The sequence below is a fragment of the Neopsephotus bourkii genome, unplaced genomic scaffold (assembly GCF_033783945.1).
Source record: "Neopsephotus bourkii isolate Nb327-2 ecotype Australia unplaced genomic scaffold, CSIRO-AGI_Nbou_v1 NB_384, whole genome shotgun sequence".
Classification (NCBI taxonomy): domain Eukaryota; kingdom Metazoa; phylum Chordata; class Aves; order Psittaciformes; family Psittacidae; genus Neopsephotus; species Neopsephotus bourkii.
Genome location: NW_026900889.1, coordinates 1448819 through 1474903, shown reverse-complemented (window position 1 = coordinate 1474903; position 26085 = coordinate 1448819). Strand labels below are relative to the sequence as shown.

The 26085-nt window shown below is 49.4% G+C and overlaps 1 protein-coding gene across 2 annotated transcripts; it reads right to left on the bottom strand.

Moving 5' to 3' along the window:
- On the bottom strand, positions 1-15515 carry ZNF598 (zinc finger protein 598, E3 ubiquitin ligase). Of its 2 annotated transcripts, none has more exons than XM_061349185.1 (12): positions 15175-15515; positions 11823-11935; positions 10787-10916; positions 8470-8681; positions 7702-7919; positions 6845-6962; positions 6016-6197; positions 4733-4805; positions 3381-4156; positions 2370-2505; positions 1318-1462; positions 1-1192 (listed from the first exon to the last, which is right to left on the bottom strand). In XM_061349185.1, the coding sequence occupies exons 1-12, from the start codon at positions 15343-15345 to the stop codon at positions 845-847; spliced, it is 2622 nt and encodes an 873-aa protein (XP_061205169.1). In that variant the 5' UTR covers positions 15346-15515; the 3' UTR covers positions 1-844. The 2 variants fall into 2 exon arrangements, with proteins under 2 accessions (XP_061205169.1, XP_061205170.1); XM_061349186.1 differs by having other exon boundaries at positions 4733-4802.
- Between the last annotated feature and the right edge of the window lie 10570 nt (positions 15516-26085).

The window sequence follows — 26085 nt, the reverse complement described above, 5'->3', positions numbered from 1 at the left end:
TGAGTGATCAGCAGCATTTAATGGCCTAACGCACTGTGTGGTCTGGAGCTCCCACCATTAATACAGGCAAGAAAGGAGGAACATGGCAGTCGTTAAATAAGATCTCTGTGAAGTGCTTTACAGGAGGTAAAGCCTCAGCAATACTCTACATGCAGTGCTACAAAAGAAGATTCTGTAAAGAACAGGGGAGGTAAAAGGGCAGAGGCAACTTCAGGTCTTCCCCTTCAGCTCAGCACTTGATCGCTCCTGTTCTTCAAGCAGCAGAATGGATTCTGGTTTCAGACAGGAATGGTTTGCTCCTGCTGTTCACGTGGCTGTTGGGGGGTTAACACCAGTGAGAAGCATCTCTTCTGCCCCTCTGTGCCCCTAGCTGCTGTGATCCTTGTGGTCACACAAGCAGCACAAGAAAAGATGATAAAGGAAGCCACTTTTGTGTCTGTTATTTCAGTGATTCATAATCTTCCCCCAGAGCCCCCCAGTAAAGAAAGAAAACCCCCAAACCAGATGCTCATTCCCCTATTGTGTCCCCTGCCAGTCTCCAGATCAGAGAGTATCTTCCCAGCTATTGCATGTTACAGGAGGAAGGTGGCCCCTTCCTGCCCACCCGCCGCTTGGAGCCTAATTCTACTCAGGCATTTTGGAAGCTCAGACTTTGGGCTGCTCCTCAGCTCCGGCGCAGTCCCGTGATCCCTTTGCATTGTGGAGCACACCAAGGGCTCTCCAGGGGTGGTTTCCCTGCGTGTGACTAACCCAGCCCCGGCTCTCAGCCACGCGACACTGCCAAACCTCCTCCCAAGGAGCACACCTCCACAGGCAGAGCCTGCTTTATTGGTCACCAGGCAAGCTAGCTGATGATCCTGCTGATGGCTTGTAAGGACGGGAACTCCTCGTCCTCCATATGCAAAGCTTTATGGGTGCCAACGTCCTGCTGGGTCAGCACTTGCTGACACGTCGGGCAGATGGAGCAGTCGAGCTCGGAGTTGGAGTCCGTTTGCCAAACGTTCCTTTTGTTCTTTTTGGGTTTGCTGGAGCTCGGTTTCTCTTTGAGCCTGAAGTCGTTGTGAGCAGAGAGCAGCTCCTGCTGCTTCGCCGTGTCCGGCAGCAGCACCAGCAGCTCCTTAAAGATCTTCCTGAAGTTCTCCCCAAGCAGCTCCCGGCAGCTTCTGTAATACTGGGCTGCAGAAATGAGACCCTTGGGTGGAAACAGAGCTGGATTAATGACAGGAAAACCGAAGGCACGGATGTATGAAAGCCCCAATGGGATTCACCCCTTGCACAGAGGAAGTGTGCAGCCCCCGGGGGCTCCTGCTCTCTCACCTGCCTGAACTGCCCCGAGTGAGTTTTAAACTTATTGAACTTGGACTCATCGCTCTGCAGGAATTCCTTGATGGATTGGATGAGCTGGATGTTCCTCTGCTGGAAGTTTTCAGGTATCAGGTATGATCCGGGACAGGATTTTGGCCTGGAGTTGGGAAGACCAGAAGTGACTCTGACATTGCTTTGTGTCATACAAAGATATAGAACGTAATACAGGCTCCTAAGATCCCAGACTGGTTTGTGTTGAAAGGGAGCGTAAAGCTCATGCAGTTCCAGGCCCCTGGCATGGGCAGGGACAGCCTCCACTAGAGCAGCCTGCTCCAAGCACATACACAAGATATATATTACATGGATGTTCTCTTCCCTTTTCTCCACCCAACTACACATGCAATTGCTGTTTGCAGCACAAAGTTGCCTTAACAGCACAATGAAATGCATCCTATAGGATTACTGTATCAGATTCCAGCTCTGCCTGGAGAGAGTATTGAAAACGCAAGTTTAAAACACAGCTTTGAGCAGCAGCTTTGTAAGTGAGGGTCACTAAAAGACGTGAGCAACAAAGACTGCACCATGAATAAACCCAAACAGATCAATGCAGATGTCTCTATTAAAGTCACACCAATCTTCCCCATGAACTCATCTCTCTACCCCAGCAGAGACCAGCTCCTGGAAAGCTCAGAGCAACGAAGGCACTTAGGGGTCACTAAGGAGAATGGGCTGCAGCTCCTCACTCCTGGGTCTCAGACACAGTCACTGGAAAGGCTCAGAAATACCCTGAAGCTGCAGATATTCAGGTCTGAGCTCCCCTTTGTGCAGGTTTTCATCCCCTCCGATCTGCCTCCACACAACGCCCATGCTTCCTTTTCCACAGCTCTCCTGAATCCAGCCCCCAGCAGCCACAGGACTCCCAGTGGGAATCAGGAAGCCTCGGCCTGTGTCAGGACCTGCTCTGAATTACCTCCTCGGAGTGTTTCATGCGTTGTTTGAAGCCCACAGAACAGAACAGAGGTGTAATGTGGAAAGCAACTCTACCCCAAAGGACCTCTACTTACTCTTTCAAAGACGTAGTGACAGGTTCAGTGATGGTGGTGGATGGAATAACAGCGAAACCTGGAGGGGGTTTACTAACAGGCACCGACAGTCCCGGAGGTGGAGGAGGATTCTTTAATAGCACCACAGTGTTAAAGCCTAAATGAAAGCAGAGAAGGGGCAGGAAGTTAGAGCACCACCATCTACAATCACCTCCAGTGGGCTGGTGCACTCTCCAGAAGGACTAAGCCCTGCAGGTATCTCTATTGAAGAAACCTGAAAAGTAGAGGTGGCTTTCTGCTGCCTTCACAGCCAGGTCAAGGAGCACTGCCCAGGGCCTGTTACTCTACAGGGAAAGTGCTTTAATTATTAATCTACCTTTTCAATAGAAAACAGTATCAAAACACCCAAATTCACAATGAAAAGCACTTTTGCATTAGTGAAGTGACTCCAGAAGGCACCCCAGCACAAGGCAGTGTGTGCTGTAGCAGTATCTGCAGAGCAGCACAGGCAAAACAGCTATGCAGCATCTCCTGATGGGCTGCTTTTATCACAACCATTGTAAAAGTCACGTTTGATGCTGTGTTACTCCAGCTCTACATGATTATAGCAAGGGCATTAAATCTCTGCAAGCACCGAAGGAAGCCAAGTGACAAGTGCCAGCAGGCACTGGTTACAGGCACTGAGATGCCCTTTGCCTGCAGGGGCTTCCAACCTCTCTGGTGAAGCAGAGCAGCACAGATGTGTCTGTCATGACTCAGAAAGCAGTGACAGGTAAAGGCTGCTCATGTGTGAGCACTCCCACAGAGCAGACACCTCAGAGCCTCCCACCACTGCTTCACCCATGATTCACAGAGGACATTCAAGCTCTTCTACATCCCCCAGGCTGCCTTTTTAACTTCAAAGCCTGACCTAGACACGGTGGCAGAGCTGCTCCTCACACACAGCCAGGAGGAACAGTTTGTGTCTCATCCACATCCCACACTTCTCTCAGCTACCTCCAAGCAAAGCTCACCATGCCCTGGAGCGCTTACCTGGTGGTGGGGGCATTCTGGCTGATCCTGAGCTCCCAAGAGCTGGGAAGTCTTCCTGAGGTAAAGGGCATTTGTTAGTCACTGTGGGCTTTTTAAGGCCAGGGGGCTCTTTGGGTGTGCTACAGACCACTAACGGCTTCTCTGAGTGACCATTCATGACGGCTGTGGGTCTGTCAGGGTTGTGAAGAGCAGAGGATGATGATGCACTTGAGGTGCGCTCTGCTTCTGGCAGCTTTTCAGTGGATGCCCTGGGGAAGGCCGTCTCCTGTGACAGGCGTGGGGACGATGGGCGCTGCTTCTCAGCCCCCACCTTCTTCTTCTTGCTCACTTTCGTAAAGGTCTGTGAGGTAGAAGCTGCCAGCAAGGACGACACATCAAACATGGTTGGTGTGTTTCTGATCTCCTGGGTTGTCAGGCCACTACCGGCGTCTTCATCGTCTGACTGCGGGAGTTTATTGCTCTTCTTGCTTCCTTTAGTGCTGTTCAAGGAGGAGGAGGAGGGTTTTTTGGCTATCTGATTTACACAGGGGTTACTAATGGCTTTGACCACACTCTTACTAGAACCATTGTTCCACGCAGATGTAATGTTAGTTACTGTTTTATTGTTAGGCCTCATTTTGGACACCAGAGCTGGGAAATCCTCCTCTTGGAAAGCTGTTTTCTTTGCAGTCGTTGTATAGGTCAAAGACATCCCAGAAGAGATGGTGGGTGCTGCAGAGGACGACAAGCTTGGGAAATCTTCCTCTTTAAGCTTAACCACTGCTGGCTGGGAAGAGCTGTAAAAGAGGAAAAGCACGTCCTGTTACACCAGTGCTGCAGAGACAGCACCACTCCGACAGGCACCTCCAGACCTCTACACCCTTCCTCTATCACTTAGGGGGGACACAACTGACCCAATGTTACAGGATGCAAATGTGATCAGGCTTATCTTTGAACAGTGTCTGGAATGGGTGTCCTCTTGCCGGGTCACCAGGACCATGACAGCACACCTCACCTTGACCACATATTGCTATGCACACAGGCGCAATTGAGCTGCCACATCCTGCAGAGACACTGCTTTAATCATCACCCCTTTCAGAAGGTGAGGAATCTTAACTCCTTCAAGATAAGCTACAGCTTATCAACGGCTGCAATGGAGAACATGGAAAACTTCCCACCACCAAAAGATCAAGCAACAACTGCTGGCATTCATGCGAGTGACCAGCACAGAACAGCCTGAGGCAGAAGTGACCAGGGCAGGGGGGAAGCATTTGTGGCTTAAGTGCTGTGTACAATTACTCCCTCCAGAAGTGCTCAACACCAGGAAGCTTCTAAATCTGTTTTCTCCTCGATGCAGCCTTGCCCAGACTTACCCTTGCAGAGGTCCTGCTGCTGAACCGATGGCTGGAAAGTCATCCCGGCTTAAAGCACCATTAGCAGCTGCTTCTTTTGGAATAGGGACAAAAAGAGCAAAGAGACATTTTCAGCTCAAACCCATTCACTTTGGAGCGGAGGCTATCAATGAACATGGCAGCAGCATTAACAAGTCCTATTTTCAGCGGCTGGTGATGTCATTAATGGTGACATTCCAAAGGAACAATTTCTATCTGTGCATCACCACTTCCTTCAATTAAGTGCATTCACCACTATGTCACCCTGTCCTGCCTGCAGCTTTCATGCTACTTAACATGAGCAAAGGGTTTGTATCAACCAAGTGCTTTGTGAGGGAACCTTCTACAGACCAAGAAGCCAATGCCCCAGCACTCCTGCTCCTCACCTCTGCCAGCAGTGAGCACTCAGCTGCCTGCATAGGGTCAGGATGTTCATCAGAGCCTCAGTGCTCCATCTAACGGATGCCAATGCTCCTCTGTTTGGAAAGCTGCTCCTTGGAGCAGTCCATCACACCTCTGCTGCACAGATGCCCAAGCTGCTCAGCAATTAGCTCCTGGACAGTCATTTTATATGGAAACATAACTCATTCCCATTTAGATCTGCCTTAGAAGCCAAATCCCATGCTGTGGACTGATAACATGCACACAGCAGAGGTTGGAGGGGCCACTGGCAGAGACTACTTTGCCTATCATCCCCAGCTGAGCTGCACCATTAACCACAGAGCTCTCAGCCCATACTTAAAGCATATAATCTTTAAGTGAAATCCCGGTATAGGAACAACAAACCAGTGGTAAATGCACTGGAGCAACACTAATATCAAAACACCATTGTGTCGTACCTATTTGGGGCAAACTGGACGTGGGTCAAACCAGTTAAAGGTTTGTTTCACCAGTTATAAACCTTTACTGGGAGTAACTTGTTCCCCAAAAAAGCAGAAACTCAGCTCATGCATCACAATAAAACATTTCTTACGTGCTAGAGTAGGAAAGGGCAATTCTTACTATATTGATTTGGATGGAACATCACACACACTGTTGGACATTAACTGCATCTGAGATTTCTACCCAGCTCCACTTCAAGTATAACCTGATGCAGGAATCCCAACCCACTTGGAAACATTCCGTCACAACTCCATGTTGTTGGATTAAGGTTCTGCATAGCTCTATCCACATCCACCAGCTTTAGAGAACCCTGCATGGCATTTCCTGCTTTCAGCAGGCTGATCTCCAGACCCATCCCACTGCACAACGTGTTCCACACTAACCTGTAGCATCGTTTGAAGGCTTTGGCACACGTTTGGAGCTGAGCACCTCGGAATCCCTCACGTCCTCCTTTCTACCTCTACTGCTGCTGTCCTCCTTGTCTTCCACCCGTTTTTTCTCTTCTTGCCGTTTAGCTGCCACAGAGGCCCTGACTGCAGCTGCAACGTCTCTGTCCTCCTCCTCCCTGCAGGACAGGGCAGATTTTCTTGGTCAGACATTAAGCATCACCAAGCAGCTCTGTTTCGCTCCAGCTCTCACTCTCCAGTCAGCTCTGGAGCAGGGTCTGAGAAGGCTCAAACAAACCCACTGACTCCAACAACCCTGGCACCGATGGGTGAGACAGGCAGCGCTCACCCCTGGATTTACAGCCTTCTACATGTGCTAATAATAATCCAGGCCAGAAGAAACTGGGGTGAACTGAGCAACGGTACCTGTGGATACCCATCTCTCCCATTCATTTTTAAACATATGAAATCATATTTGTAGGCCACAGTAATTCTCTGAAACATGGTTTGTCAGGAACTCTTCACACATGCACCATCCACACATGACACTAACATACAAGTGGTCTGAGATGGACTTTCTCCACCAGTGGAATCATCAGTAATGAGCCAGCCAGGAAAAGAAGGCTAGATATGTAGTATGTACAAAGCACAAAGTAAATCCACTTGGACTGAGCATGTAGTCAGCACGCAGGCATAGACTGAAAGCTAGTTCTGCTCTCAGCTAAGGATTCAGTAGGGAGGCCTCTGAATTTTGTACTCACTCCTCTCCTACTGGTGCACCCCAACATTGTTAATGGGTAAGTAAAGCACACACTGTGCTACTCACCTCTTGTACCTCCAGCTGCCTCTTCTGTTCTGCTGGCTTCCTCGGCCACCCAACCTGGCTGACCTCCCTTGCCTGTTGTATCTGTCAACTTCTTCATAGTCGTCTCCACTTACAACACCTAAACAGAAGGGATGGTTGATCACTCTCAGTTACTTCTCTGGGCATAAAAGTTATTATTAATCTGGGCATTAACTCAGTTATTAATCAGGGCATCACACCCTACCTGAAAAAAGCAGAATTACAGCAGTACAAACAAGTCTATCCTGATTTCTTTCTGATGATTAAGCAGTCTGTATAGCCTTCAGGAGTGCTGCATTACAATACAGTTTGCATTATATGGATTTATTGTAACCTGTGAGGTGAGTTTTGGGTAATTTTGGTTTTATGCAGCGCTCTGTATACAGTTCCACAAAGAAGTTATGTATCTATTGATCTCTGCACACCTAAGTGGGTATGCTACTCTGGCCTCATAGTCTACATTCATCACTAAGTTTATGTTAAATGTAACAGAAGTCATTCATATAATTACAAATTGGAGCAGGAAGTCAGCAATTTTCCTAAAATTATGTATCTTCATTAAATCCACAAAAGGGGAAAAAAATTGCAACGATTCAGGTAGGAAGAGACCTCTGGTGTCCTCTGCTCCATCCCCTTGCTCAAAGCAAGGCCAGCTCTGACATGACAGGAGATTGCCAAGGGCCCTTCAAGTTCTTCTTCAAGGACCAACTCTGCAACCTCTGAGGGTGCTGTCCCAGGACCTGCCTCCCCTCTTTGTATAGAAACATTCACTGGATGGCCTTGAAAACCCCTCCAAGCAGTGGAATGAACGCGTTCCCATCCACCTCATCCCCACTCACCCTCGTTCCTCCTCTGGTGCCGAGGAGCGTAGTTGAACTGCAGGTCTATCTGCCGGTTCTGCCTGGCCTCTGCCCTGTTCTTGCTGTGGCAGGCTGTTTTGTGAGCTTTGTAGTCTATCTCGGTGCGGAAGGCGTGGGTGAACTGCTCCGTGCTGCACCGGCCCTCCTCGCAAAGGAAGTGCTTCTCACGGAAGTGCTCCCGGAGGTATTCGTAATCGCTGGGAAGAGAAGAGGCTGAGTTCAACCTTCCCAACACACCCTACAGATGCTGCGTGGCCCCCCTCTTACAAGGTGAAGACAAGCCATGGTGGTTGGTCCTTTCTTTATTCCCAGGCAAGCCTTCAACTACAACCACTTGCGTACAGTCAACACAGACCCTAATGCACGATCCCAGGAGTTAACCTGAACCTACTGGCCGATACTCATCCCATCCAGCTGCACCTAAGGGATGTATTTCATACAAGAAAGCTTCTACCTGGTTTGCACTGACTTGTGGAGCATTAGAGTTAACACACTAAGCTGCAGACAGCTGCTGCCCTGCTGCAAAATGCAGCTTTTTATGTTTAACATTAACAAAGACAACCTGAAAACATGAACAGACACAAAGCGATTGCTGTTGGTTTGAGGAACAGAAGAGACTGCAGCCAACCCGCTTGCATTCCTGCACTCTGTCTCCAAGCACTTCTTCCCCCCCACATCCAAAGCAGATCCAAGGAATTTCCCCTCAGTATTTAAGCTGCAGGAAGAGGAAGAAGCTCTTGCACGAACCTGTAGTATTCCTGAGCACCATCGGAGTCACAGAAATGACAAAAATAGTGATCTCTCCTGAGGTGTTTCAGTAACTCGTCGTTATCCAGGTACCGCTCATCACAGAACTTACACAGGGGGTGCCCGCGGTGGGAGGTGTCATCCGGATCCCCATGGATCCGATGGCGAGCCAGGTCCTTTCGGGAATACCATTTCCGTTCATACGTAAAGATCTGGAGAAACAGATACATGTGTGTTACTTCTTGGGAACAGAGACCTAACTGGAACCAGCTGGGCTGTGCACAACCTCTTTGCTTGCAGGAGTAGAAGATTCCCTTCAGAAGGATGCAATTTGCCAACCAACACCTCAAACTTCCAGGGAACAGGAAACAAAACACAAGTGATAGATCCAGATTAAATCCAACTTGCTTTTCAGTTTGAACACTGGAATGAGACCCAGTTCATCTTTTCCCCTTTCACATTTCTTCTGCTGTATTAACATAATGCAGCAAACTGAATTATAATATCTGGTGGGGAAAACTCCTAAATAAGTCTTTATGAACATGCACTGCTTTGCATATTTGGACTAAAAAAGCCCATAAACCACAAGTGAGCTCTTTTACTTCCCTCACATGGCAACTACCCCAAGATAGCTGCATGCAAAGGATACAGGGAGCAAACCTTGCGTTATCACCCAAGCCAACCTTCTGTCCCTACCAACACACGAGCTATTTTGGTAGGATGGGTTCTGAAGATGCCAGAAAGATCAAGACAGCCTTGAGAACAGAACCTCCTTTATCCCCTGCCTGGACAAGGGCTGGTGGCTTGCTCTGGGAAAAGCTTTACTTGGCGTTGCTCAAGTGTCAGAGCTTCTTTTCAGTGGGAACTTTCTATCTGTGAAAGAAGAATCTCTGCAACACACTGGAATTAAACCAAGTTTAACACAGTCTGTGAGTTCTCAATGACAAACGTGTCCTGTCAGCGCTGGCTGCTTCAGCTGCCCATGGAAACACCTCAGCACCTGAGCTCAAAGGACACTGCACCCCAAAGGAGTGAGCACTTCCCTTGAATTAGCTCCAGTGATTGCAGGACCACAGGAAAGAGGCAAATCAATCCACTGAAAAAGAACCCAGGCCAACCCCATCGCTTCTGGTTCCTGTCCCTCCTAGCAGCAAACTGCAGCTCAGCTCTGGCATAAACCAACCGTGGCACTGCAGGATAAAGGCACTTCCCCAAGTTGATATTGAATTGGTTTCAAAGAAAACACACAACCCCATGTGTCATGAAGTCTAAATATATGTATTCATGCATTAAATTCCCTCCTCCCACACTAAGGAATGCTGACAGCTATTAGACACAGAGGTTACCAGTCCCAGAATTCACTTAGCAGTAGCTGCTGGTTTTGTCTGATATGTAATTCAGAAGTACAAAACCCACTCTAGCTTCCACTCTAAGTGGAATTCTGACTTCCAGACTGGGAAAAAGTATCACCTGGTGATGTAACACCAGCCCTTCCCAGGGAAATTTGGGTGGGATTAAGGCAAAGAAGAAAGGATGCTGATGGTGATGGCAAGATGAGCAGCTGAGACTCAACACACATCATCTTTTCAGCCATTGACAACTCAGCTTTCCTGTAACTGTTTTATCTTCAGGAGGTTGTAAAGTACATTTAAAGCAGCCCCTGGTCACATTCTGTGTGTGCACAGAGACCTCAATTGCAGGCATCAGTGAGTTTCATTTCCCAATCAAGCCAACAAGATACAGGAAATTTGCTCTGACCAAATACATGCAACAATGAAATAGAATTAGCTTTCATTAAAGCAGTGAGATGGATTCTCATCCTGTCCAGGATCTAACTGTAAATGCCATGTTGACTTTGATCTGAGAAATCAATCCATCCTTCCACGGTGCACTCTGCTTCCTGAACTGGCACCAAATGCTTCCTTCAGTTAGTTTCAGCTCCTAAAATTGGGACAAGTATAACTCTGAACAGGCATCAGATCTCTACCATTAGAGTTGTGATAAAGTCTGCCTACGAGTCAGGATTAACTTCCCACCACACCACTGGGGTTTGGTATTTACATGTGGAGAGGAGCCAGCATCAGAAGGTTTTGAATATGGTTGGGTTTAATTTAACATTTAATGCACTGAGAACCTCCAGGCCTTCTCCATTAATCAGTTTATGGAAGAAGACAGACATAAAACAAAGCAACTGGCCTCATGCAGGCAGACAAAGGAAACTCTGGGTGCTCTTCAGCCATTCCCTTCTTCCCACCCCCCAAAGGACTCCTGCAGGAAGCATCCCTCCTTCCCACATGTTGAACGAGAATTATCTCACCTTTAAGTGTTTAACACAGAGTTTGCAACAGAAGAGCTCATGCTGCTTCCTCATGTGCTGTTCCAGATCTGCAAAGGTGTTGAATGGCTTCAAATCTGGACACAAGGAGCATTTGTGCTGCAGCAGCTTCCTAAGGGACAAGAAAGATTGCCTAGAAATGATCCAATTGCCTCTCAGCAACCCCGTACCTGTATCTGAAACCAAATGTTGCCTCAGTGGCAGAGGCTGTGTTTCCACAGCTCCCCAGCAGTCGGTAATGAGGTTAGTGGCCTGCTTATTCCAGGAATACTCTGTCATGCAGCAGGAACAGAACAGAACCAAATTACACAGAGGCTTGAGCAGTAAGAGAAGAGCTGAGTGTTCACAGGGTAAGTACCACACTGGAGTGTGCTGTACCACATCTGTGCAACAAGCCCTGGCTTAAACTGAAGATGCAGCTGATGCATGCAGCACTCACATCCAATTTAATTACCCTTTCTGCTGCCAGAAGCTGAAGAATACAGAGGGGAGAGATGAATAGAAAAGGATGGGGGGAACAAACAGAAACCCCACAGTGATTCCCACCAAGAGCTGAGGTCACAGGGCTCAGTGGCAGACCCCATTCCCCTGCGCTTGCAGGGGGTTGGAACTGGCTGTGTTTTAAGGTCCCTTCCAACCCAAACCAGCCTGTGCTTCTCTTAGTCCACCTAACAGCAACTCAGGCTTCACTGCTTCCCACAGCAGCCATGCAAGGCATGAAAAGCCTTTCAGCAAGTTTGCTCTTGCTAAAGGAACAAAAAGCAATTCCTGTTGACAGAGCAAGGTGTCAGTGAATCCAACACTCCAGCCCCGAGGAGCTGCTCCCTTTGCCACCCCTGGAACTGAGCGTTCCCACTGACTGAGCAGCTCCAGCCTCTTGTCCCTGTGCTGTGTGTCACCGCCAGCCACTCCAGTCCCACAAAACAAACCCACACTGTTCTCTATAGCACACGTTTTCTGCCACATAATGCAGACCAGAATATGCTGCTGCAGGGACAGGGAGGATGCCAGGACTCACCTGTACAGTGCATAAACATCTCCATCTGTAAAATAAATGTCATATTTCTTCTCATGCTGCAGCTGGTTAAGTGCTATTGCAGAGAAGGACGTGAGCTTCCGTCCGAAGACAACCTGCAGGACAGGGAGCACAGGATCAGTGGGAGCACAGTGGGGCTGCAGCCTTTGGGGGCTGGATAAACCCCTCAGCACAGCTCTCTTTGTCAAGAACTTGCTGCAGCCTGCCGCTTGGATGGCACCTGCAGAGCTTTGGGTGACTCCCAGCTGGTTGTCACCAGTCCCCACTTACTGCTGTCCCCGAAGCTGTCAGCAAAGCCACCGTGACGGCTCCTTATCAACTTCCAGCCAAGGAGCCAGCTTCCACAAAAGGGGATTGGGCTGGGCTGGGCTTTGGATTTTGAACCAGATCAGGAAACACTTTTATGGTTGGTTTTGCTACTACAGTGGTGCTGCGAGGAAATATCTTCAACCAATTCAAGGCCTTCTGCAGCGAGCGCTGCCAGGAGCCCTGCACTCAGCTCCCCCCTACCTGCTGGTAGGAGATAACCCACAAACCAACAGCATGTGAGGAGTGATGTTACCCAGGGTCTGACGGGGGGAGCACTGCTCCTGCTTCCCTTAACTACCAGGAAAGCAAGCAACAAAAGACTACATCACTTCCCAAATTATCTGTACCACCGACACCGTTTAACTCCTGCTGGCAAGTGAGTACCATTCCCTTGCACTGGTGAGATGGGGTAGATGATCAGAAAAGACCCCGTGGGTCGAGGTAAGGATCGTTTAATAACCAAAATAAGGAAGAATATAATAAGTGAGATAACAAAAAGAAAGAGCAATCAAAGCCAAGTGATGCACAGTACAATTGCTTTCCACCCACTGTCTGATGCCCAGCCAGTCCCCAGGCAGTGATCAGTTGACCCCAGCCAACTCCCCCCAGTTTCTATACTGGGCCTGATGTGCTGTGGAAATCCCTTCAGTTAGTTCATGTCAGCTGTCCTGGCTCTGCTGCCCTCTGGTTCTTGTGCCCCTCATCACTGGTAGAGCATGAGCACTGAAAAGTCCTTGCTCAGGGTAAGCAACAACTACACCAACGGTGTGTTATCAGCACTGCTCCCAGACTAAGCCCAAACACAGCACCAGGAATTCCATGAACTCTATCCCAACCAAACCCAGGACAAAACCATACCCCTCCAGAGGAAACCTGCTGGCTCACAGCTGCTCCCACAGACCTCCCACAGCTCAGGTCTCACACTGCAGCCATTACAGCATCTCCCCCTTCCTCTGAAGCTGCTGATCTGCTGCGGTGCACGTTCTCACTTTGGGAACTGCTGGCATAGCAGCAGCAGTGCTGACAGAGCTGGAGTTACCTGCAGTAGCTCGGAAAGGCTGAGACATGGATACAGGATGCACCTCTCAGTCCTTACAGTAACCACTGTAACTCTAGAGATACTTACAACCTTAACAAAAGCATCCAGTTGTACAATACATGTGTAGTTCAGTCTTGTTATCACTCCTCTACCCTTGTTGGGATGAAATATCATGGAACAAGCCTTTTGTGTCGTGTTTTGTGACGTTCTGAAAAGCTCACTTTACAGTTGGGTTAATTTTAAGATAACCAAGGCAAAAAAATGCACCCAACTTGCTGAAACATCAAGCTTCAAATACAGGGAATGCAAGTTTCAGTTTGCTGGATAACTGACAACAAAACCTACTTAAGTTCTTTAACCAAACCTCATTTGCAGTTGGAATGGATTGCTGAAAAGGGGATTTTACCACCAGAATCCAACATGGTTCCCTACAGCACTTCCAAGAACAGCCTCACACACCTCCTGACAGATCCTCCCAGCCTGAGCCAAGCACACAGGAGTTTACAGGTCAACACATAACCCTTGCTCACGTCACCGCCATGATTATGCATCCCTGAAAGCACCTATTACCATAACAGGTCGATCCTGCTTTCTCCTCCATCCCAGCCTGTGCTCATCTTCATCGTTACATCTCCTTCGGACACTGCTGTGACTTCACCCACTGGGGCCAGGCTGCTCTGTACAACACCACTCAGAAGTGCTGCTCCTTGCCTCTGCTAACTCACACACACTGTGCAAACTAAAAGACCTGGGTTTAGGTCCTGCAAATACATTCAGTTCATTTAATAGCAGTTTTGATGGGGTTTACACTCCCTTTGATTTCCTTCCTTGGGCCAGAGGGTGAGCAGAGAGAACAGTGTTAGATCAGCACTCAGAGACAATGGAGACAGAAGAGCAGCGCCATCAGAAATGACCTCTTGGTCCATTAGAACAGGATCATTTTAACCAGTTCATAAAGGAGGGGAAAGGTGGCTCAATGACCCACAGTTCAGGCTCAGAACACAGCACTATCAAGCTCTCAGGATTACCACGCACCAGGCAGGTTTCAGAATGAAGAGCAACCTCACACCTTGCTCTTCATCAGATGGGAGAAGCGGAGCAGCAGCTCCTCAGAGGATGAGCAGAGATAAAACTACTTCCATGAGCATCTTCCTGTACTGTAACAGAGGTTACCCAATGCCCACAAGCTCAGGTTAAAAACCACATCGACCCCTCTGGCCTCCACAAAGGCTGAGGATTTTCAGCCCCTCCAACCTTCTGAACACCACAAGGAGCAGCCAAAGCAAAGAGCTCAGCTGGGGAGGGATTAAGGGGAAAGCCCCACTTCCCCTGATGTATCTGGGTTGTTTCCTTTCCTAAGCCACCTCGGTGGGTTTCACCCGGCGTCAAGACCAATCCTTTTACCCCTAAAAGGGTTTTTCTCCCCATTACTCCTGCAAACCCAAACCCACACACGAGGATCTGCTCTCACAGCACCCTCAAACAACTTTCCTTCACTGCCGACTCCTCCGCTCCATCCACACCGAGTCACAGCATGGGAGCGACTCCCCTGTACGAATCCATCAGGAATGCTGTGACCGAGGGGAAACTCCCTTTTCCAGCTCAGGCCAACAGGGACCGGAGGCGAGGCAAGAGCCAGCCCTGAACGGACACAACGCGCGTTGTTCCCAGAGCTGAACAGCGAGTCAGGAAAGGGGCAGGATGACACAGTCACCCGGGATCACGCAATGCCAGCTCCGCAGGGCAAGCCCTCTCAATAAACAACTAAATACCCCCTCTAAACGCGACTTCCTTCATGTTTTGCCCCCGACCCTCTCCCGTCCCCTCCGAACGAGCAGATAAACGCGGAACGCTCCGGGTTGGGCACGTACCCACCCCCACCCCCCCCCCCGGCTCCATGTTCCCCTCGGTGCGTTCTACAGCTCCCGGTGCCCCGGCTCCAGGCCTCGCCCTCCACAGCGGCCGACCCGGCCCCGGCGGCCTCACCTGGGCCAGCTCCTCCCGGCACACCGCGCAGTACCGCACGCCGCAGAGCGCCCGCATCCGCACGGAGCAGCGGTAGCAGATGGGGTGGTCGCAGCGGCCCAGCGCCACCACGTCCAGCTCCCCGCAGCACAGCACGCACGGCCCGTCCGCCGGGCCCGCCGAGGCGGCCATGGCGGCGCCGACCCGCCGAGGCCTAGGCCCCGCACCGCCTAGCAACAGCCCGCACCATCGAGAGGCACGCCTAGAGCGTCGCTCGGCTCCGCCACCATAGAGACGCGGCCTCGCGGAGCAGCCGGCTTTAGCTGAGCAGCAAGCCTCCACCTAGAGCGGCGCCTCGCTCCCCTCGGGCCACTCCTCCTGACGTCACCGCACGTCCGCCAGCGCCGAACCATAGAGCGGTAGGCACTCGCCCATAGAGAAGCGGCGCCTGGAGCGCCCCCCTCGCGGAGCCCCTCTAGGAGGGTCTCTCTGATCTCCTCTCAGGAAGACCCCGGGTGCTGGCGGCGGCCGAGCCGTGACCGGTGCAAGGTGCTTTGAATATAGGGGATGTGGTAGGGTTGGAGTCCATTGATGGGTTGGGAAAAAAGCCTGTTTAAAAGTGTACCTGAAACAGTATGGAAAGTGGGATAGCGAGTACAGAGGAGGCCACGGAGATGCTGTGAGGGCTGGAGCAGCTCTGCTCTGGAGCCAGGCTGAGAGAGCTGGGCTGGGTCAGCCAGAGACCCAGGGTGCCCAGAGAAGCTGTGGCTGCCCCATCCCTGGCAGTGCTCAAGGCCTGGTTGGACACAGGGGCTTGGAGCAAGCTGCTCCAGTGGAAGGGGTCCCTGTCCATGGCAGGGGTTGGAGCTGGATGAGCTTTAAGGTCCCTTCCAGCACAAACTATTCCAGGAGTCTGTGATGTTGCACCCATTAGAATAGCACCACAAATGGCCTCTGCTCATGTTGGTACAGTCAGAGCACAACCTGTGCTGCCCGTGGTGATTCACACATCCAGTACCTGCACTGCTCTCCGAGCTTTCAGAGAGAGTGAAGTGGAGCCAGAGTTAATCATTGACATACCCCATTAGTTGCGAGGTAAATGCATGTTTCTGCACCCGCTTTGCGGGTTGATTTTGTGTTTGAAAGGTCTGTGTGTTGCTGCTGGGGTGGGAAGCGGGAACTGCAGCTCCTTAAACAGAAGAGGGTGCTCCAGGAGCATGGAGAGGAGCGCTGGTAGCGGCTCAGCAGCCATGTTCCTCTGGAAGTGGGAAAGCACAAAAGCTCGTCTGGGGGCAGCACAGAGGAAGAGACGCAGTTTCCCAAACTTTTAACGTCTCGCACCTTTTTCTTTCCCAGATTCCCACTAAATGACCAACGTGGAGCCACTTTCCCGGGGTGAAAAACCAGCGCAGCTCCCTGTGAAACGCGGAAGTTCTGCTGCTGGCTCTACCCAAAACGTCTCCAGAAACACCAGGCTCCTGTTGTGCCACGTCACCACGTGTGTCACCCGCTGAGCAAACATCCCTGGAGTCCTGTCCCCTGAGTCAAGAGCTGCCAGTGTCCCAGGGCTGCCAGAATGACCCCATTGTGGGGGATGCCTCCCGTGACCCACAGAGCTGGTGCTACAGGGTGAGCGCAGCAGGATTCCAGCTCCGAGCCTCCGTCTGTGGAGCAGGTCAGTGCTCAGGTTACTCATTGGCATGACATGAGAACCCTTAAAGGCAAACCATCTCAGCATACACTACAGTATTTAGGAAGGAGACTGGAGACAAACCACACACATTAAAACATACAGTAAATTCCAAGGATGTGCTTGGGCGCATTGTGGCTTGCTCAAGATGGGATAAGCAGCTTACTGTTGGCATTCCTTAGGATGGTGAGGACAATCCTCATCATTCAGATCTGCTTTTTTTTTTTTCCACTGAATTCCTTGTTATTTGAGTTAAAAGATGCTCCTCATTTTCTTTGAGGCATAAACGATCATTTTAGGACAAAGGAGCACGGAAAACATAGCGGAGTTCATTAAAATGTACCATGGTGTTGTCTAGTCCAGTACCAGCATAGTTCAACAATATCTGTGCTCTAAAATAAATTAAGTAATAGGTTTGATAAGTATTTTGGAAACCAGATAAATGAATTTGGCTGCGACAGGTAACACTTTCTCCTAAAGAGACCCATTTATCCCACTCCAGAGTTGAGCAGATAATACAGATCTCTCTGATAATAAACGTTAAAGTGTGTTTGGTGGGGTGCTATTAAATAACGAGGAATGGCTGAGGTTGGTGGCTGTAATCACTGCAGGAAATGTTCCCCCTCCCCTCTGGAATTAATGATACTGTTGAAAATGTTTTTATGTTCAAACTGCATCATTTTGGAGAGCAATTAGCAGGAGATGAGCTGGAGGCTGCAGCAGTAATGTGCTGTCTTGAGTGTCACTCGTCTGTGCCATTACGCATGTCCCCCCGTGCATGGCCAGCACAGGAGCACAAACACACTTGCATCATTAGCCCTAAAAGTGACATTACTCATCACAAGGAACATGGAGGCAAAGTGGCTGGGCACAACCAGGCTTTGTGCTTTCTGCCTTTCAGCTACCTGCAGGGCCAGGGGCACCGAGGACTCACTCCTGCAAAGCACCTTTGTGCCAGCATGTTTTTCCCACCCGTAGCATGTGTGATACTCCTGGTGAAGCGAAGCACTGGCTCTTACCCAGTGTGCTGCTGGCAGGCAGCATCCCCAGCAACTCACCCACAGGGGCATCTTTTGCTTCTCAGGTGGTATTTACAGTAGTGGGTGTGTGAAGAGGGAAACCATTGAAGGTTTCGTGTCCTTTCACAGTGCAGCAGAACTTCCATCAGCAGTGGAAGCTCGCACCAATCAGATGACACACTCCCACTAGTGCTCCATCTCAAACTAGGTCCAGGAAGTTTATCTGGAACAAATCAACATAAAGCTCAGGGGCCCCCACCATAAAAAGGATGTGGAGTTGTTGGAGTGGGTACAGAGGAGGCCACGGAGATGCTGTGAGGGCTGGAGCAGCTCTGCTCTGGAGCCAGGCTGAGAGAACTGGGCTGGGTCAGCCTGGAGAAGGGAAGGCTCCTGAAGGGGAGACCTCAGAGCATCTCCAGTGCCTAAAGGGGCTGCAGGAAACCTGGAGAGAGGGACTTTGGACAAGGGCCTATAGGGACAGGCCAAGGGGAATGGCTTGAACCTGCCAGAGGGGAGACTGAGCTGAGCTCAGCTCTTAGGCAGAAGCTCTTCCCTGTGAGGGTGCTGCGGCACTGGCACAGGATGCCCAGAGAAGCTGTGGCTGCCCCATCCCTGGCAGTGTTCAAGGCCAGGTTGGACACAGGGGCTTGGAGCAAGCTGCTCCAGTGGAAGGTGTCCCTGCCTGTGACAGGGGTTGGAGCTGGATGAGCTTTAAGGTCCCTTCCAACCCAAACTACTTTGGGATTCCATGATCCTATGGAATTACTGCTTTCTTGATGTGTGCGTTCTCAGCTAGCGGAACAAAGAATTGTTAAAAAGCCAATATTCCAACTATTCACCAAAGCCTGTTTTCAACCCATCATCACTTTGAAAACTCATCCTGCAGTTGTATGTGAGTCATGGGCTTAGATTAATTTATTTTGCTGTGCAAAGAGGTTTTTATAATACTCTTCCAATGCATTGAATCATTCTTTGCTGATGACTTAAGGATGCTGGTTTATTTCTCTAGTGATTGCAAATGGAAGCTGGATTGTAGCGCTGAGTGTGACCCCAAAACATAAAGGAACATAATCATATATAATTAACTAGGCTGCAGTGTGTATGCTAAATACCTTGGTTGGTCCTTAGTTCTGTGTGTTGCCAGACAGGAAATGTTTCCTTTCCAAGATAAAGGGTTAATTTTGATGCTCAGGATAGTAAATTTCCACATTTACTCGCTAAATATCACCTAATAACATCAGAAGGAAAAGGCACTTTTCAAGTCATTTAGGCAGCAATAAATATACTTTGGTATAGTTGATAACTTCTGCAGACAAGCACAACAAATCCATTTTGCTTAGAAGAGCAACAGATCAAATATTTATAGTTTGGCACTAAAATATTGTGCAAGTGTAGAGCTAAAGGTTATGCCTTGGATTAATTTCATATGCACAGCTTGATGTGGATGCGGTTTGTTTGCAGCGGGATGCTTCATGTGTAACAGGGAAATTTGCTTCCATTTGTCGAAGTTTCTGGTAAAAGTGTTAATTTCTTTCTCTTCTTTGTTTTAAGTAAGCCTCAGGCAGCCTCTTGCTAGCAGTGGCATCACACAGGTACCTCTTTTGAGGGCAGGTTCCAATTCACATCCCTGACCATGTGTAGGTTGGTGATACAAGCTTTTCTGAAAAGTAATGATTCCTTAAGAGAGGGGGAGGATGACCAGGGAGGAGCAGGATCCTCACAGTCTGAAGAGTTGTATTTTAAGGCATTCGTAAGCATTAGCCTAGAGATAGAGTTTTCTTTAGCAACGGCTTGTTGGAGGATGAAAGCAGAGTAAGTGCAGCTAACAGAAAATACAGTACTTAGATGGGAATTCAGAGCAACAGCATGGGAAAGGAACAGCATTAGGCTTTCAAGGTGAAACAAGTGTGTAAATTCCCAGAACGAGATGGATGGAGGACCTCAGGAGAGCTCAATGAGCCAACATCAGTGGGCAGCAGCCAAACAGCTCCAGCTCCCTCCCTGCTCCTGCCCCGGGCACGCTTTTCAAGTGACAAGGTACATTTTCATCCCCATTTCAGCATTGCTAAAGTTTGGGAAGCTGGAGAGGTGGGATGGTAACTTTGGGAGTGCAGCTCAGAGCTCCTGCCCAGCCACTCTGCTCTGAATAATTGAATGCTTTTTGTCTGCTGCTGGTTTTTAGCGAGGTTTTAGCAATCTCACACCTACTGGGACACCATGAACAGTGAGAATTACATGTAGGACTTGGGCTTCTTGTAGATTTAGGCTTCTTGCAACACATTTGTAGCATATTTAAATCTAGTTGTAAAGCTGCTCCAGGAATAAGACTGCTAACATGCCTCCCTTTTGATATCTCCAAGGGGTTTACAAATATAGCTCTTAATCTGGCAAAGTGTTCGTGCCAAGCAAAACATACTCCACCTGTGCAGCTTTGCTTGAAGACAGATTTTGTTCTCATCTCCATGCCTTAGAGCCCTCTACCCCAATTACCTTAGACATGTATAATTGTGTGTACTATATACCCTCACCTAATTACATCTCAAAAAACCAGAAAAGCACTTGGGGGCTATGTGAGATTGGGATAAGAGATCTCAGAGCTGTCAAAGACAAGATGCATCTCACAACTCTTCCTCCTTACAGTAAACACGCTTCAGATGGGAGCCAAATATACCCTGCACTTCATACAGCTGGGGATTAGCTCGCTTTCTATTGTAAATTACTTCTAGGAGAAAGACTGAATCATGGGCTGGGAGGGGGCTGAGACATCTGCTTGCACTGGAGACACATCTGATGGCATCTTCTCTCCCTGCTCCTTCACCTGCATTTCATGTTCTCCTCTTTGCTTTTCTAAGGCAATGCTGTCACGCCACATCATCAGGATTTTTTCATCATGAGTCTTTGGTGGAGTTATGTCATGTCCAAATCACTCTGTGATGACATTGCTCCAGCTTTTGAGGTAGAGACTCAATACTCCGCCAACCTGTTGGAGGCAGAATAGGCAGAACACAGGTCTGGATGGATGGGCAATGCGATGGTTCCTGCCAGTTCATCCTTTCTTCCAAGTAACCCCATCAGAGTCAGGTTGTCAAGTTGATGAGTCATGTAAGAAGTGAAGGGTTGTGCCTGCAGCTCCTGAGATGATGGATAGCTTCATTAAGCTTGGGTAGGTGAGGACCCACGTGTGGAGTGTGGTGAGCAGGGCAGAGAACCTGGGCTGGTACCTTGGGTCAGTTTTGGACTCCAGTCAGTGATTCAGTTATTCCCTCTCTGTACTCTGGTTTTAAGCAGAAATAATTCCACTGACTCAGCTGAGTGCAGTGGGCTTTAATTATGGGCTGTAAAGGGCTTTGAGATCCTAAATGATCAATGCCTTGAGAGCGTGTGTGATTAGTAACCCGGATGCATGTTGGGAGCTCAGGATTTAAGTGAACAAACAAGTTCCTTTGGCTGCATGAAACCGTGCAAAAGTATCCTAAGTCTGGGGTGGGTTTTTAACTTAGTGCTAATGGATCCATTGTTTCAAGTAAAGGTTTCTACTGCTCTTGTTATATCATGTGTGACATTTACAGTGCTCTTTGTTCCATTAGCAGAGTAATCTGAGATAGTTTATTATCCTTTGGAGATTTCTCTGCGTGCTGTTTAACTTCCATGTGACTGGACCCTGGAAAGAAATCTCTTAAAATAGTACAAGAGTCTAAAAATAGTGAGGAATTGTTCATTTCTTAGGAATAGAAGAATTAATTTAGTGCACTTTAATAAGATCTGCAGCATTAGGAAACACCACTTCTTGTTTCCTCTTGCTCTTCAGAGCCACCAAAGTATGCAGCAGCTTTCTCAAGAAGTCAAGGTGTGTCTTTCCTCCCAGTTGGAAATCGTAATTTGTTTGTATCAGTTCCCTTATTTCAAAGGAACAAAGAAACAGCATTTAATCAGCATGTTCTGAATCACTGGTGAAAGGAATCACTCCGTAATCTCAATTTATTACATGAGGACACACTCTAGATGCAAGAAAATGGCAAAGGCTGTTACTCCTGGGACGATGTGCCTGGGGTGCTGTCACTGTGGTCCCCAAGGGACTGAGACTGGTTGGATCCCGCTCCTGGAGTGGCTCATCCCCACTCCCTGGCAAAGCATGCTCGCTCTGATTCACCAGCAAGCTCAGGGGTGTGCTGGGTGCTGGGAAGAGTCAGGCTTTGCTCAGCCACATCTGTGGGAATAGGGGTTTCTTCTTGCCATTAAGACTTCACTCACTCCTGTCAGAGTAATGCAGGAGGCTGGGATGTGAGTCTGGGAAAGTCGGTGAAGGGTGAACGGCAGAAACTCGGCATGCAGGGATGCAGATAACTGACCTCCTCTGCAGCAGGGTGGGTATGTATCACATCCACCCCTTCAGATCGAATCTGCAGTTACAAGTTGTGCAGAGGCTGAGCTTTGAACCTTATCTGAAACAACCGCCTGCAGCAGCATTAGGCTTTGCTCTGGCTCAGGATGGTTGAGATGGGCTCTTAGGCAGAAGCTCTTCCCTGTGAGGGTGCTGAGGCGCTGGCACAGGGTGCCCAGAGAAGCTGTGGCTGCCCCATCCCTGGCAGTGTTCAAGGCCAGGTTGGACACAGGGGCTTGGAGCAAGCTGCTCCAGTGGAAGGTGTCCCTGCCCGTGGCAGGGGTTGGAGCTGGAGGAGCTCGGAAGTCCCTTCCAACCCAAACCACTCTGGGGTTCTATGAGTGTGCCATTGCCTGGCAGGGGATGAGTAGCAAAACTCATCCCTGCTGCAACCCCTGACTTCAGCTCCTTGGCCAGTTTTGTGCCTCCAGCTGGAGGTGAAGGCTCTTTTGGCTGGTTTGTCCTTGTCTCTCTGAGACAAACCTGCGTCTTGCATAGGGAGGCAAAGCCAGACAGAGTCCCCAGGTGAAGAGCCTTGGTACAGGAGGCTCTGTTATTTGCCAGCCCTGCCATTCCCTTGTGTGGTCTTTGCCACCTTGCTTGAACGCTCTAAGCCTCCATTTCTCAACCTGAAAAACAGGATGATCCCAGTTACCAGAGGTGTGTGACTTCGCAGAGGGCAGGCTCTGTGCCAGAGTGCAGGAGGCTCCTCACTCAAAATGATGTTGCCTCCATCCTCTCATACTCGCACAGGGAGATGCAGTAGAGTGCAAATGACCCAGAAGTGTCATGTAGAGCAGGAGTGTTAGTGCCCAGGCCTGCAGAGCCCCCAGCACAGGGCTGGCCCCTGCAATTGCTTTGTTTTCATGCTGGGTTGAGTCTCAAACCTTCCAATAAACACCAGAGTCATTATCATCAAAATGTGGGAAATGCTGTCATTAAACCAGCCCGCTTTAGTTTTCAAGTGCCTCTTTCTGGGACATCAAATTCATTTAGATCATTCTCAAAAGCCACAAATCCTGAATGGGTGCAGTAATGTGTGTGGTGGGAGGCAAGAGCACTCCAGGCATTAAATCGGGTGAGAGGGCTCTAAGAGAGCCGGGGTGGGATTAGTGCAGGGATTTCAGACGTGATGCCTCCAGCTTGTCCTTCTCACCCCCAGCCATGGGGTCTCTGGCAGTTTTTCAGGCTGAAAGCTTGTTTCATGCTCTGATATCTTTGCTTAGAGCTGTGGTGAGGAAAAGGGACGTTCCTCTCAGAGAGCCCAAGCAGCAGATTCTGCCTCTTAGAGAAAGATCGATTTTGTTCCAGAATAAAGAAAACCTTAACTCCTTTCAGCCCTATGGTTACATCCCACTCTGCTTCACTTTGACATATATAGAATAGCATCATTAAGGATTCATCCGAGCACTGTGGCAGCTGAACAAAGTCTCAGCTCAGTGTCCATGTAGTTGGTAAATGTGATGCTGGAGCTAATAGTTGTGTTTATTAAAGTGAAAACATGAAAGTGGGGTTTTCAAAAGGGCTTGAGATCAGCTGGACCCTTCTTGGGTGACCCCAAGCACCTGCAGCTTATAGAAGTAATACAAAAGGCTGAAATCTCAATCCCATGGGAGTCTGTAGAAGACTCCCATGGGAGCCAGGATCTGTTCAAAAGCTTTTTATCTACTAAGAAGAATCAGGATTTTGCTCTTCTGGGGGAGATCCTGGCACAGAGACCACCTCAGAGCAGCACAGTGCTCTGTGTCTGCTGATGTGCTGTGATGTTTGTAGGAGCATCAGCTCCTGTGATGGGAATAGGAATCCTAAAATCATATTTTAGTTCCTTAGAATATAAATAGAAGACAAATTGCTTGTCAGCTGCTTCATTTGGGAGATATTTAAAAGTACTTGGGAGAGGAAACATGCTCCCTGCTACAGATCCGGAGCTTTGCTCTATCAGCCTGAAGGATCTCCCAGAGCCTTGCAGACACAACAGGCTGTAGGCAGGAATCATTCACTGGGTGGAAAGAGTTCAGTTCAGTTCCCGGAGACTTTATCAGCGTGACAAGTTATTCAACTTATGCCAAAAATACACGTAAAAGACACTTCAGGCAGATCTCTAGGAATGAGCAAATCTTCCACTCTTGGGTGGGAAGGTTGAGCCCACGTTGGTGCAGTGAAACGTCAGCTCCTAAATCTGCGTTTGCTTAGGGATGGGGCAGAGGCAGGAAGGAGCCTTTGCCTTGTGCACACTGAGAGTCAGGTTGTTCAGAATTGATCCATCTCTCGGGAGGAGAAGGAATTATAATGGTTTTTATTGAGTGACCCAGACCTGGCAGAGTGTGTCCCAGTGTGATCAGGGTTGGGTGGCCGGAGGGGGGGGATGTGATGCTGTCAGTGTGCTGTACTGAAGCCGTTCATTAATGGCTCTATTGAACAGGAGAGTGGTGAGGCTGTTGGCATGTCCAGAGCACTCAAAAGGGTGACATGAATAGGCCACCCGTCAGTGATATACTCGATGGGATATGGGAACCTGGCTCCATCCTTACTGTAAGCCTGGGTACTTCCAAGAAGCTGGGCCACAGGTGAGTTGAATTCTGTCAGTCTGGTTCATTAATAGAAATGAGCCATGCTCTGCACGTAACTTCCAGCACTCCACTCAGGAAAAGGCTGGGAACTGCTTCCTGCCAACTGAGAATTTCACTTGCTACTGGCCTTCCTAGAAGAGGAAAACTGTGAGGCTCTGCACTGACTATCTTACACCTCCTCTTGTCTTGTTGCTGCTCTGCACTTCCCTTTTCCTCCTTCTCCTCCTCCCCACAACCCCTGGCCCTGCTCTCCCTGCCCCTGCCTGGCCAAGGAGCTGGTTCCTGTTGGAGGAGGTTGTTGCTTGGCCAAGATGATGAGAACCTGCTCTTACACACCAAGGGGTTCCCAGCATGGGTCTGTCTCCTGCTTGAACACCCAAACACGTCCCAGACCTCAGCGGAGGGTCACAAAGCACCAACCTGTGAAAGCTGGGCTGGTGGAGAAAGCATTGCTGTGTGGAGAAGATGGGGGCTGGCTGCATGCTGAAAAGACATCGGAGCCGGATGGTGGGAAGCAGGCTGCCAGCTTCCTTGGAAGCAGGTTAAAATAACACCAACAGGGAGAAATACGCACGGAAGTGACTGGGAATCCCAGGTCCTGAAAGGTCTCTGGATATTGAAGGCTTCAGTGCAAGGAAGACAGATTGGCCGATGTCCCGTGGGAATCAGGGATTCATCTCTGGTAATCTTTTTTTCCTAAAGAAGACCTGGAAGAGCAGGAGCAACTCACTGAAATAGCTGTTCGGGTGGAAGTCAGGCAGTGGCCACTTCAAACTGCGATGGAGAAGTGACCAGGAGTGAACAGTGATCCCAGCGACAGCGGGGGTCTGAGCTGTGTGTGAGCACAGCTGTAGTCTGAGCCCCACCACGGACTCTGTGTCTTGTCTCTTCCCATCACTTTACACCTCCAAAACACTTGTGACTGCCCTGCACCGAGGCAAGTTTATGAGCACCTGAAGCACGGGTGGGATGTTAGAGCTGAGCGAGATGGGAGGCAGGAAGACGGAGAGGAGCCATGGAACACAATGTTCCCTGAGCCCTCTGCCTCCCAGCACCAGCATAATCTCTGCACCAAGGCAGGGCTTCGGTGTCCATCACCCACCTCCCTCTGGGACCCCAATTGGGATGGATTTTGCTGAAAATCACTGCAATTTGTTCTTACTTACGAGTCCTGTGCTTTGCAGTCAGTCAGTTCCTCTCTAGGCAGCAAGTCTTACCTAAAAGAGGGATCCAGGACCCTCTGAAGGTGCAGTCGGTTTACAGCATCTCTTC